At 42.5% G+C, this 14,298-nt stretch overlaps 1 protein-coding gene across 3 annotated transcripts in view; it reads left to right on the forward strand.

Annotated features, from left to right (window-relative positions):
* WDFY1 (WD repeat and FYVE domain containing 1) overlaps positions 1 to 7,374 on the forward strand; it is a 38,203-nt gene extending 30,829 nt beyond the window's left edge. The window contains exons 10-14 of one of the 3 annotated variants that reach the window (XR_014795799.1): positions 603 to 704; positions 1,156 to 1,208; positions 2,078 to 2,208; positions 3,317 to 3,425; positions 4,135 to 7,374. Coding sequence is in view for 2 of the 3 variants with exons in the window: in XM_084892917.1 (XP_084749043.1) it covers positions 603 to 704; positions 2,078 to 2,208; positions 3,317 to 3,425; positions 4,135 to 4,194 (402 nt within the window). In the remaining variant the exon portion in view is untranslated. The remainder of the gene's footprint in view (positions 1 to 602; positions 705 to 1,155; positions 1,209 to 2,077; positions 2,209 to 3,316; positions 3,426 to 4,134) is intronic. The other 2 variants (XM_084892917.1, XM_084892918.1) reach the window with 2 other exon arrangements.
* Positions 7,375 to 14,298: the final 6,924 nt, after the last annotated feature.

The raw sequence follows: 14,298 nt of genomic DNA on the forward strand, positions 1-14,298 counted from the left end.
GGCTGCAGCCACTAGCAAGCAGGAGGCTTGGCTCTGCTCAAGGCTACAAAGTTTAATTATAGAAGATAAATAAATCCCAGATACCAGGGCTTTCATCTGAGTCACTGGTGGGTGTGGCTGGCCTGCAAACCACCACAGGCTCCTTGCCCAGGCCACCCCACACCACAAGGGAACCCCCACCCTAATCCAGGAAAACCTTCAGGGCAAACCAGCTGGCCCCCACCTGTTCACCAGGCCTTTATCCTATCTAATAAAAAAGTAATATGCAGATTGACCATCCAACACACAAGGTAGCTGCCCCTATGAGGTCAAAGATGGCTGCCACAAGATGGCCAGCAGGGGAGGGCAGTTGGGAGGGACCAGGCCTGCAAGGGAGGGCAGTTGGGAGCAATCAAGCTTGTAGGGGAGGGTAGTTAGTAGCAAACAGGCTGGTAGGGGAGTGGTTACGGGGTAATCAGGCTGGCAGGTGAACAGTTGGGAGCCAGCAGTCCTGGATTGTAAGAGGAATGTCCCAGATTGGAGGGGGTGCAGGCTGGGCTGAGAGACACACACCCTTGTGCATGAAATTTTTTTTTAATATATATTTTATTGATTTTTTACAGAAAGAAAGAGAGAGGGATAGAGAGCTAGAAACATCGATGAGAGAGAACGATCCATCAGCTGCCCCTTGCACACCCCCCACTGGGGTTGTGCCCACAACCAAGGTACATGCCCTTGACTGGAATCGAACCTGGGACCTTTCAGTTCGCAGACCGATGCTCTATCCACTGAGCCAAACCGGTTTCGGCCCATGCATGAATTTTGTCCCACCTCCCGCTACCCCACCCCCACCAGAGCCTGCCAGCCAGGGGGAAGGACCAAGAGGTCGGCCATTCCCACCTGCTTGCCAGCCCCGCCCCTGTCATGTGTCTCCCACTGTGTGTGGGGTGACCGGCGGGACAGGGGTCTTGCCCTGGCGCTGCCCACGTCCCCTGCCACCACCCACATCCCCTGCCACCCACCCGCAATTACCCGTTTGCCATTGGGTGATGGGAGCTTGCCGGCCAAGGAAAGGGACCAAGAAGTGGTCAGTGCACCTCATAGTGACTGGTTGAGTGGTCGTTCTGGTTGTTCTGTCATTAGGTTTAATTTGCATATAACCCTTTTATTATATAGGATTTTTATAGCAGACTTGAAGGTAACCAGACACTCAGGTTTAATATGTGCAAGTAAGTAGAATTTGTGCAAGTAAGTAAAAAGGAATGCTGATTTTATTCATTTTACTACTGGTTACATCTCTTTGAAGGATTGGCCTAAAGTTTGTGTGTGGTAATAAACTTTGATTTTACTTACAAAATTTTTATCCTGCGAGGTTTAATATGAGACTGTCAGGCAATGCAGGAATTATTTTAGCACTTAAAACTTTCTAATGCTCTGAAAATGAATTGTTTTGTTAGCTTTTGCTAACAATGTGTGTCTGGTGGAAACTAGTGCAGTGTAATTGGTGGGTAAAGAAGTACCTACTTCTAAAGGAAACATGAAGAGATTAATATTACTTTTATGATTAACAGCTAATAGCAGAGGAAGTGTACAGGTCTTTCAGTATAAAAGAATATGTTCGAATCAGTAATAATAACTGGGCTATTTTGGAATGTTCTTGAAGCTTATTTCTAGAGTCACAATTTGAAAGACTAAAAAAGATAGTAAAACATCTGATTATGGGTGTTGGTTTCTTAATGAGGGCATTTACATTTAAAACCTTATTTCTTAACTTTCCTTTGACATAGGAATAGATTTTTCCTTCCTGAACTCTCTAGTCAGTTGGGCTCTTCAAGTGAACTTGAATTTGTTTTTTATATTTTTTCACATATAGACACAAGATGAATGAACAAAAAGCAGTATCTGACCAATATAGTAAGGTTGTTTGGCAATCCTTGTCAAATACTGCAGTTGCCCACTTTTTGGCTGTCAGTTGCTACATTAACTTGGAATGTTTGTAAATCAAGGCAAGGCTTCCCCGCTCCGCTTCATTTCCCTGCTCTGAAGGGACACCCTGTGCATTAAAGCAAAAGTGAAAATCTTCCTTTTCCTCCTGAAGCACCACTGCAGGAAGTGCGGGCAGGCCGTCTGCGGGAAATGCAGCAGCAAGCGCTCAACCTACCCCGTCATGGGCTTTGAGTTCCAGGTCCGCATGTGTGACTCCTGCTACGACTCCATCAAGGATGAGGAGTGAGTGTTTGCCTGTCTCAATCTTACTATGCACCGGAAACAGGAAGTGACACGGATATACTTCTGCCCACGTGTTTGTGTCTCCCAGTTTTGTAGGCGATGTCTCAAGAGAGGATCCTATTCTAGCTTTACAACATAAGACAGATTTCTCCCCAAAACTGCAAGGAATGATGTTGCTAGGACCAGCCCAGTCTTGAGCCCCCCCGCACTTAGGGTGCTGTGCGGGGTCAAGGCCATGTACACACTGACACAGTGGCTAGCTGGTTCTCTCCAAAAGCATTGAATGCTCTCATCTTTGCTCATCTGTGCATGGAAATTTAATTACTGGGAAAATTCTAGACACCAGTGATTCCCCCCCCCACCCCACCAAGATCTGACCTAGCAGTCAGTTCTTAACTACTAGTGTTCAGACATTTCCGTCCGTTCCCCATTCTGTTCTGACTCAGGCAATTCTACTAGGGCAGAACCATCATTTTCGTTCCCTTCCCATTGAGTCATCTTTGAAAGTAGTAAATGGGCAAACCTTGGCAGAGGCCCACGGTGGAAAACCAGTGGGCACCATTGGTGTTGGTGGGTGAGTGTTGCTCCCTGGGCGCCAGAGAGGTTTGGGAGCCTGTGGCCGCCTTGTGCCCACACTGTGATCTCATGCAGGCAGTTTCTCTTCTACATGAAAGGCTCTTTAAGTACAGTTGACCCTTGAACAATGTGGGGATTTGAGGTGCTGAACCCCTGGCACTTGAAAACCCACAAATAGCTTTTGACTCCCTCAAAAACCTAACTACTCGTAGCTTACTGCTGACCAGAAGCTTTAGTAATAACATAAACAGTTGTTGAACACATATTTTGTAAGTTATATGTTATTATATACTGTATTCTTAAAACAAAGTAAGCTAGAGAAAAGAAAATGCTATTAAGAAAAGTACAGGAGGAGAAAATACATTATAGTACTGTACATACTTATTGGAAAAAATTTGCATATTAGTGGCCTGTGCATCATACCCATGATGTTCAAGAGCAACTGTATTTCCTTTCTGTTGCTAAGAAAACGTGTCCCTCAGCTCTAGATACAGTCGGGTGACTTCTAAATGATCCCTTTTCTCTTTGTTAGTCGGACTTCTCTAGCAACCTTTCATGAAGGAAAACATAACATCTCCCACATGTCCATGGATGTTGCTAGGGGACTGATGGTGACCTGTGGGACCGATCGCGTTGTAAAGGTAACCTGCATAATTGTCCCAATTAGATCTTAGCGTAGATTGCTCCCTCGTCATGCTACGAGTGAGCATGACATTTCTAGTCCAGCCTCACTTTCTGATTGGCAACCTCCTCTTCCCTTTTCATAAACAACCTGTAGCCATATGAAGATATGCAGTAACAAACTGCATGCCTGTGAGTTTCCACACCCTTGGCCTTGGCGCTTCCCAAGGCATTTCCCTTTGCCTGGCACCCCCATCGCCATGTGGCTGAGCGAGCCCAGGGTTTTCCCTCCCCAGCTGATCCCATGGCTGACCCTTTGCTGGAGCCATTCCTTCCTGTGCTGGTTTCCTTCTATCCTGGGCAGAAGGCTTCTAGTTGTAAGAAACAACCATATATTATTATTATTATTATTATTATTCATGAATTCCCACTAACACAGAAACTGAAAGTAACTGTTTTATACTTAGTACCACTCTTGAGTTGTGAAACTCTGACATATATTATTTCATAATAAGGTATAGTACAACATCATTCTGATGAAAGTTTCAGGTGTCTAGATACTCATGGTTAGTGTTTTATCACTGTGGGGGTCAGGAGGCGGTTTTGCAGTGAAAGAAAAGAATGAGCTCCTCTGGCCCTTTTCCAGTTCCACACCTGTTTGTGTCAGCCTTGGCTCTCCTGGGCAGACCTGGTGACCAGGGCCGCCTCCCGGCACCTTCTCTCTTGCAGATATGGGACATGACACCCGTGGTGGGCTGCAGCCTGGCGACTGGCTTCTCTCCACACTGACCTGGGTCTGCACCTTCCCAGCGGCAGCCTGTACGGGCACCACCCTTCCCTGTGGTGCCACGGTCACTGTCACGTGGACGGACAGTAGCTTCTTACACAAAGGAAAAAAAATGTAAACATGTGTTTTGGGACATTTGTGTACCTATCTGTGGTTCCCGAGGAATGCAATCCCTCCAGCCAAACTTCCTCACGGACAGTGAGCTGATGTGGACAAGATTAGTCTAGCAAATAGCGTTTTAGAGAAAAAAATATTGAACTAAAGAGTTGATGCCTAGAACTTTCTTACAACAGCTGCAAGTACACACACACACACACACACACACACACACACACAAACACAAACACACACACTCCCCTCCACCTGCTGGGCCTCCGGGCCCTGTGGCTGCTGTGGGAGCAGGAGTGGGGCAGGGAGGGCGCTCTCTTGAGGGGACACAGGAGGAGCTTAAGATCCCAGAGACTCCTCATGTGCTGGCATTTAGTTATTGACAAGCTCAATAGAGACATCTGTTCTCTTCAGTGCCATCTGCACCTAGTATTTGGCTTACTTCACTTGTTTGTTCTGCGGGACAATAGGCCAGGGGTAAACCTCAGGGTGGTTGTGATGGTTGTGAGTGGCTTGTGAAATTCCTCTATTAACCATGGCAGTCCCAGTTCTTCCCTCCCCTCACACATGCTCTGAGGACAAAATGTTTTTGTGTTGCCATTACCATGGGAATCACACAACCCCAGGACTATTTGTCACTGCAGTTAGTAACGACTGCAGGAAAACACACCCACCAGCCTGCATGCGGTGGGAATGATCATTCTGTTGCATGGAACAGCCCAGTCCTCCTAACAGACACTTTCTATTTCTGGTTCAAGGTGAGCCCCGTGATATTGTGGCAATTAATACACACCTCAAACAAGAACTCCCAAAACAATGTTGACTTGTAGTCATTGTAACTTATGTTAAATATTCCATACAAGGAAGCTGGGAACCCAGAGCAGTAGTTGTTAAGGAGGTCCTTTGCAGCAGTTCCCACCTTGTAAATTTTTTTCACAACAACTTGCAAAATCTGTTGTACCAAATGGTGTTTGAAAGGGTTTTGGCCACTTAGTACCAGAAGGGGAAAGAGGTGGGAGAAGGAGCAACTACTTTTAATATTCAGATATTTATTGTTAGTTTTTAGCAATAACACATGTATCTATTACTTTACCGCTATGGAAGTGAATGGAGAGAGTCCTACTTTTTTTAGGGATAAATTTAAAAATAGCACAATATTTTTGTTAGTCTGACTGATGGATATTGATAAAGGCTCATTATTGTGTTACTCTGTTGGGTTTGTATGAAGACCACATGTTATTCTACATGATACAAGTAAGGGATGCAGCTAAGAGGAACTATAACATTTGACAGGCAGTTAAATTGAAATGTCAAATGGCGAAGGGACAAACGCTACAGGAAAGGGATGGGGTCAGGCACATCCTGTTTTAGAATGATCTGCAATGAAAGTTGACTTGGCTTCAGAAATAAGCCTGAAGGATGTGTTCCTCCTTGTAATTTTTGTATTATATCACCTGAAAAATATATTTACTCTAAAAACTTTCCCTAGGCTTTCTGCAAAATGTACATTACTAATATAATCTGGAAGGAAAATCTAGTGATGCTAACTCCTAAATGGCATCATTGACTGTTGACTTGTGTTCAGTTAGGGTTCAGCCCCACAAAGGTGCTATCCTGGGGATTTTATGAAGTCCTAAAAGGAAAGTAGGACGTGATCAATTCTTTTCCACAATGAAGATCGCTGAACTGTGGTTCTGTTTTTCTTTATTCTGTAAAATGTGACTTTAAATGTCTATGGTGGACTGAGTAGAACATCACAGCTGCTGAGAATATGCCATAGCTTTCAAACTTCTTATTTTATAAAACATTTTTAATGAAGAACCCCAATGCTCCATGGAGACTAAGGTTGTTATAGTGCCTCTAAGGGGTTAAGCTAATAATATAAATCGAGGAGGAAATGCATATTTAAGGAAGGATAAGAGTGTGGTATCGGAAAGGGAAGGAGATGTTTCTGTATTGTTTTCTCTCCACCTGAGTCTGTTACCTTTTTTCTGTCTGAAAATACACATGATAGCCTTGTCTTGTCTCTGTCACAAACTAGCAAATGAGGGCATATTTTCTATAGAGGTGGGCAAAAATTTTCTCAATTTTACTGACGGGGCACATCAGGATAGTACAGCTAGGCTTATAGTTATTGCCTTACTTTGACTGTGTTCATCTTAAACGGATTACTTAAGATAGTTCTTCAAGTAACGTTGACTGGTTTTTCCATTCCTGGATACTCACGCTCATTTATACAAACAGGGGTTAAGAAGTACAGAATGTTAGAGAAGATCCTTATGCTTAGCCCTAGAATTAGAGGACATGAAAATGCCAATTCTTCATTTTAAACATGTTTTTAAATTGCCCTGTATTAGTGCAGGTGATGGAATATCCCTATAGCAATAGGTGGAAACGTTATTTCATTTCATTGTAAATCTCTGTTTGCCATGTTCTAGTCCTGTCCTGCTCCTGGTGGATATAACAAACATATTGCTCTAAAAGGTGTCACTTTGTCCTCTCTGTACAGAATTCAGTTTGTTCCTGTCCACATTTTTAAGTTAAAACTGGCCCAAAGTATGTAATAAACTTAATAGTGGTTCACACCCAAGGAGCTAATTTCTAAGATCAGTTTTTAAAAAATTAGTTTCTACTTCCATTACTGGATTTGGTGTCCCTTAAAATGTAAGAAACCAGTTACTATTAATGATAAACCATCTCCTCATTGTACATGTGAGGCCTAACAAATAAGTAAGCATGCTATATTTATTCATTGTGAGCAGATTACTGAATGCCTACTCTATTTCTGCAGTTTATTATACAGTAACTCTTTGAGTAAGTTGAAATTTAATTGTGTGACAAATTTACATTAGAATATCTCATTTAAAGTGTTTTTCTCTATAGCCTTTTTGACTGGGGAGGCAGGGCAATGTTGATTAGTACATTTTGTCCCCGTACCAGCTATGTTTCTATAAGATATGGTGTCCTACGGATCCTAGAGAGCTAGAAAACTTTGTCCTTTGCTCCTATTTGTGGGTTCTGTTTTTGTGGTTTTTTTGAGAAAATGTGTACAATAAAATATTCCTTGCCCGTAACTCTCTTGCTTAATTTAGTTTTTGTTGTTTGATCTGGACACAAGGCAATAATAGTAGCTGCCACGTGGTTAGCACCCTCGGTGTGCTGCGTGCTCTGCCGACTTTATGTTATTCAGTCTGGCAACACTTCAGCCAGTCATCACTGTCCCCATTTACAGAAGAGAAAACCAAGAAGGTCCTATCTGACTTTCTGTCTGTCTGACTTGAAGCACACACCTTCATACCACCTGCTTTACTGTGCTGGTATGTATGTGTTTTGTAAGGGAGGCAGGTGGTGGTGTCTCTTTTGGAGTTTGTGAAGCCCTGGGGTCAAGTGGCTCAGCATGTTCAGGCTCTCAGCCTGCAAGGAGCTATGAAGAGACGCCAGATCTGTGCCCGGTCTCCCCCTCACAGCTGTTTTGTCAATAAACACAGTGGTTCTGACCTAGAATTGATTCTTGGCTTACCTGATAACAGGTTGATTTGGAAACCAGAATGGCTGTTTACTACACTATTAAAGAGATAAGCTTTATTTTTTCTTATCCTCAAAATAATATGTTTGTTATAATAAAAAGAAACTGAAAATAAATAAATACCAAAAATTATTAAAAAAAAGATTTTTTGAAAACCTGGTTGCACTGATAAGTGGCTTTTGTGATGACATAACTCCAATCATTTCATGCCCCATGCATTCTAAAGAGCAGTTAATCTAATCTGTATTTTATGACACTATTTTAAGTCACTTTATAGCTGTTACAAAATTTATTTTAGAAAATGAATTTTATTTTTATCTGAACTAGATTAACAGTAATGCGCAGAAAAGAATATAGAGCCATCCCAAAATCAAGCTAATTATTTGAAATAACTTAGGAAATCACTCTTCTAAAATATGCCTGTTAAACTTGTAACACTCTTAGCTGGTAAGAAACTACGTATTACCTAAATCTAACTTCATAACGGGGATTGTCACCTATTCCTATATTATTAAAGAATAGCCAATAAATAGCTTGTAGACTCTACCATGAAAATCAAATCCAACTAATAAAGTCACAAAGCAGTCACATGATGTTAATATTTCAGAATTACAGGTATCATTCCCTTATTAAATAAATGTGATATTAAGTTTTGGTAAGAGAATGGAAAACAATCAGATATTTCCATAGCTGTGAATTTTTTCACTGAATTCTGTTATGACAAGATTTACCTGATTGCATTTTGTTGAATTCAAGATACCTTAAGCCATAGACAGGGAAATTGAATTTGAACAATTGCACCTTTTTATGTAAACCATTCTTCTGGACCCACTACTGTGATTTGACTCACCTCATGAGACTTGAAAGGTGCCTGGTAATGACCTGCTAACCAGCTCTGGTTTTAGTCTGAAGCTCTGTGAGGCAGGGACCAGCCTCTATGTCTATATCCTCAATGCCCTTCACACAAGACCTCAATTCTTAAAAGCTCATTAGCCCTTTGATTCTCTAAATCTTTTCTGTGTTTCATTTATTGATTCAACAGATTGGAGAGCACACCTAGGGATGTTCTTCCCATTCTTTGACAATGTCACATAAGGCTGAATATGCAAACATGTTGTGTTATGTGCACTTCATTGAGCTGTTACCTGGAGTTAGAGGAACTCATTGGGGAGCAACTTCTATAAATAAGTAGGAACATCTGGTTGAATTACCCCATGCGGTACTAAAAAGAGGAAGAAAGGGAGAGGTAAAAGCATATGGCCAAACGGAAATTTGTTTACTTCTGGATTTACTTGTGTAAAAATAATTCTTTACATAAGTAATGCTGGGCTTTATTTCCAAGTTATTAATGTACTTTTGCATTTCTTGTATTTTAACGTCAGATATGCCCACTTACATCTCTTGCTTCAGTAGTCACATCTGTTAATCTATCAAATGAATCCCAAGTTGCAAGCTGAAAACAAGCAAGCTTGCAGGCACAAGCCTACCTTCAAATGTATTCCAGAACACTTGTCACCATTCGACTACCATTAACCATGGCCCAGTCCTTCCACTGTCAACTGGATTGTTCTAGTAGCCTCCTAACCAGTCTTCCTGAGCTTGCCTCTGCCCTGCCAGCTGGATCTCAACACACAACTCAGATCATGCCATTTCTGTACACAACCCTCACGGCTCCCATCCCAGTGGAAGCCCAAGTTTTAGAATGGTGCCTTACCTCCCTGACATCTATGATGCTCTCCTTGCTCTCCTGTCTAACCACACTTCTTGTTTTCCTCCCATAGTTGTCACTAAACAAATAATGATGCTTGAATGTGTACAGTTTGGCTGCTATGTGCCTAAATGAAAAGGAACTCATGTGAACTTTCTTTGGGAATGAAACAGTTTGTTGTGGCTGCCCACTCTCCTGACATTTCTACCAATCTTGTTCTACCTGACAAACTACCGTACAATTTCCAGGGATAGGTTATAGAGGATAAGTACACGAGGGACATGATGAGAGGTTTCTTGCTTTTCTAAAACATCAACTGCTAGTTCTGAGTGTCCGATCATCGTAAGACTTAACTTTAAGACGACTCCACTTGAGTGGGAATGTTGGTTTTGAAGTGTTTCTGTAAATTCTTAAACTGTGTTATTGAATGGTTTCTTCCCTTGAGTCTGGGCCAATCTTGGTGACTCACTAATGGAATGTGGCAGAGTGAGAAGTGACACTGTGCAACCTTGGAGGTTAGATCAGAAAGAGAATGCTGTGCAGCTTCCACCCAGTTGTCTACGGGGAACCAGATCCCTCTGAGACCACAGGAGTCCTGCTGAAGTGGAGATGGGACCTGCTTCGGAGAAGTGGATGGAGAAGATGAGAGTGCTGTGTGGACATGCCATTTGAGGCAAAGCTCACTTTTGGTGGAGAATTGAGGTATCTTGTCTAGCCCATCCCGAGTTCCTGGTTCACGGGCTAAGCAGAACGTAGAGGCTTTCACAAAAGGTTGATGCTGGACAGTACCACACAAGGCCCACTGACCCAGACCCTAGGGCTCTTGTTACCAGTTAAAGAAGGAACTAGTGAAGTCTGAACGAGCAGGGTTGAGGCTGTGGGAGAGACTTGCTCTTCAAGAGGCCAATAGTGCTATGTAGACATGGAGGGGAAAAACTCCCAGGGGCCTGAGATAGAGCTGCTGGCCGAGAATCACTTAGGATTCAGGAAAGAAACAAAACAAAACAAAACAAACAAACAAACAAAAAAAAAAAGGAGAGGGAGGTGCTAGAGGAGTCTGGAGCCCAGGGCTGTTCCTCAGTGGGGTCTGAAGTGAGTTTTATTTTTACTCATTAAAACATTTATACAACATTGATTCATTCAACATGTATGCATTGAGCACATACTCTGCAGCAGCTGTAGTGTGGGGGCATTGGAGGGCGGCCAAGAGCCCAGTCAGCAGAGCTGGCCACCTGGCCTGGAATCCCTTTTAGGAGCTGTGTGGTCTCAGACCAGTTATTACTCTCCCTACCGTACTGACACTAATTATAAGGAAATCCGATGCCAGATTTCTTTAAGTGCAAGGTAGGGAGAATAATTACCTCTAGGGAGTGTTGTAATGAAGATTAAATGAGTTAATGCATATAAAGTGTTTTAAACACTGCCTGCCATATACTCAATACCCAGTAAATGTGAGCTATTTTGATGTGCCAGAGTGGGCCAGGAGATCAGAAATTCAGAGACTAATAAGTCTCAGGGACTTCAAGGTATTCAGAGGCCCTCATCCACCGCAGGTAAAGTCTGTGTATCCTCATCAAGGCAAAGGTAGTTCCCAGTCCTGCTGGATGAGGTGGTGTCTGAAAGCCCAAGTTGCACTCGTGGTTTCATGTCAATCTTTCTTCTCTGGTTTCTGATTGGCCTTTGTCACTCATGCCCTATCTTTTGGGGTCAGAAACCACAGTGCAATGGAAGCTGCACCAGCCTGAAAGCCATGTGTGCGGCTGCCAGCGACTTAGATAAGTTGCAATGATGACTGTCGAGCCTGCGAAGTTGGGTGAAAATTTTGAAAGTTATATGTTTAAAGTAGCTAAAAACTGACTTAGCACTGAATCCTATCCCTCACCTCTTCCATGACCTTGAGACTGAATGAAGGTCAGTGACTGGACCACCAAAGCCAAAGGCAAGACTAGAATCCAGATCTCCAATTCACATCACAGGCTGCTGGGATTTAGAATTGAAAAGAACCCGGGGCAGTACACAATCCAAACTTCTAATTTCACCGATGAGAACACTAAGGCTTGGTGGTTGAAAGAATTCATTGCTGGCCCTACTTCTCAGGTCCACTGAATTGAACTGACATTCTTTTTTATAAAGTTGTACTTAGGAAGGTGGAGACCAACTACAGGAAAATTAAAGTTTCTAAGAATGGGCTGAGTGCATAAAGGATGCTTTCCCACCTATCTTTAATTTTCTTTAGATAGGGAGAAAAAAGGTTCATACTGGTAGCTGTTACTCCAAATGAACACAGGGTGTCACCATGCTCACGCCTTATTCTGAAATTAGTTCAGTCTTCTGGTCTTTGAAAGCCTTACTGATTCTTGAATTGTGGGGCTAGTAAGATGTGGGTGCCATTTTGCACAGAAGGCTAAAAGCAGTTCTTTAAAAAAACAAAAACAAAAAAACAAACAAAAAAAAACACCCAGGTTTTTAGCAGAGCCCACAAAGACTGCCTCACTTGGGACGAGATCTTGGATTGTTCTGCTCCCTCCTGTGCTCCAGCCCCACCGGCCTTCCTTAGTGCCTCCAAGCACTCATAGTCCTCTCCCATCCCCCTCAGCTGGCTACTTTCCTTTCAGCCTTCGGGTTAGGTGTCCCTTCCTCAGAGTTTCGCCCTTTATTTCCCTTTGGTATAAGCTTCCCATTGTTCTTTATCACTGATCCCTGGTTCAGCCTTCATAGAACTCATCACAGACTCCAAGTATACTGTTTTTGTTGATGTACTGGTCTTCTGTACACTAAATTATACACTCACATAGGGCAGGGGACTATGCACCCAGCACATAGTAGGTACTTAATACAGAATTGCCAAATATGTGGTACTTGTAAGAAAGTGTCTCATAAACTGTGGGTTCTCCAGTCATTTATGTTAAAAACCGGGGGATAGGTGTCCTAGCGTTGGGGTTCTCTAGCTAAATAGCCCTGAGGGGGAGCTTCTTAGTAGGCAGCTTTGGGACTGAACCAAATTGAAAATAAACTAACTTTGGGGCCTGTGGAGAGCGCGTGGTTGCCAGGGGCAGAGAGGGAGAACTCAGAATTTGAATTCTTCTACTTTTCTTGAGGAGGACGCAGTCCGAACAAGAGCTTTGATTTGTAGCAGTATAGGAAATATTCGCTCACCCATCCAAGAAAGAGGCTCACAAACTCTAGTATCAATGGATTGTTGATCTCTATTAAGAGCATACTATGTACCAGGCACCATGTGAAACACTTTGCAGGTATTACGATTGTGGTTAATTCTCACACAGAAAAACTATTGAATTGCATAGTAATATTATCTCCACTTAAAATTGAGGAAACTGAGGCACAGAGGTGTTACACAATCATTCCAAGGTTGCAGAGCTAAGCAGTGGAGAGACCAGGACTAAAACTGAAGCCTTGTGGGAGAATCTGAGCACACAACTACCTCACTATCAGCATTCCTCTGGGCAGGGCTGGGCTCGGTATCTTGAACCTGTTCCCTCTGTGATTCTGTGCTCACCAAAGTCTGAAGTCCACTGGCTCCAGTGAGAGGGGCCAGAGTTCTCATGGCCTCCTATGGACTCAGCAGGACTCTCCTCACGGATGTTTGAGTTCTGCCATCAATCAGTGGGACCCTGACTGTCCAGGGTAGTGACTCATCAGGCTAGAGGTGGAAGAATGAATGCTGAGTGCAAGACAAGGAACTTGTCAGACTCTTGTTCACAATGCTGAAAGGCTTGGATATAATAATGCAACCAAGTACTTTGGGAATGAAGAGGGCAAAAAAAAAAAAAGGAAAGCTCAAAGTCTGGGTAAAGCATGCTGGTGGCTAAAAGAAAACTGTAGTGAAAAGATATGGACTTCGGAGCCAAGATCACCCAAACCTGAATCCCAGCTCTGCATTTTACTGACAAATTGTTTAACTATTCTGGGTCTTGGTTTTCTCATCTATAACAGAAGGATGATAACTTACAGAACATCTGGAGCAATCTCAGTGCTTACTCAAAGGTGGGAGTGGGGAGAAAATAAGTGTGAAGTAAGTGTGGCAGGAGAGGAAACAAGTGACTAAAGATGAAAAGACGGTGGTTTAAGAAAATAGTTAATTGTAATCATTATGCATGGTGTCAGATATGTACTAGACTTATTGGGGCAATCACTTCGGAAGGTATATAAATATCAAATCACTATGTTGTTTGTACACCTGAAACTAATATAATACTGTATGTCAACTGTAACTGAAAATTTAAAAATTACAAATATATATATTAAATCACATAATTATAGGGGAAAGAAAAAGAAAAAGAAAAGAAAGTAGACAGAAGAAAGGAGGATGAGCCTGCACAGAAAACTTCTACTGCTACATGAATTCCTGGCAATTTAAAAGATCAGAATGTGTGTTTTAAAGTTAAGATTAGTAGCCAGTATTTATTACCTTAACACTTTTTAGAAAAAAACCAGCATGTAACAGGGTATTTATGATGACGTAATGTCATAAAGTCATAAAGTATAAGGCAAAGGACCTGTTCTCCTTCAACAGAAGAAGGGGAAATATTTGCTTACATAAATCTCTGTATAGGTGACTGCTTGCTGACATTTCCTCAGGTGACAATAAATCTATCTGTGCAGATTACTATGCTGCATACACACACACACACACACACACACACACACACACACACACACTCTAGGGGCCGGGTGCATGAATTTGTGCACATTAAAAGGAAATTAATTGGAAGATGGCCAGCTTTGCGGGCCTGGGAGAGAGGG

Source organism: Pipistrellus hanaki, assembly GCF_964339955.1.
Source record: "Pipistrellus hanaki genome assembly, chromosome: 8".
NCBI lineage: Eukaryota > Metazoa > Chordata > Mammalia > Chiroptera > Vespertilionidae > Pipistrellus > Pipistrellus hanaki.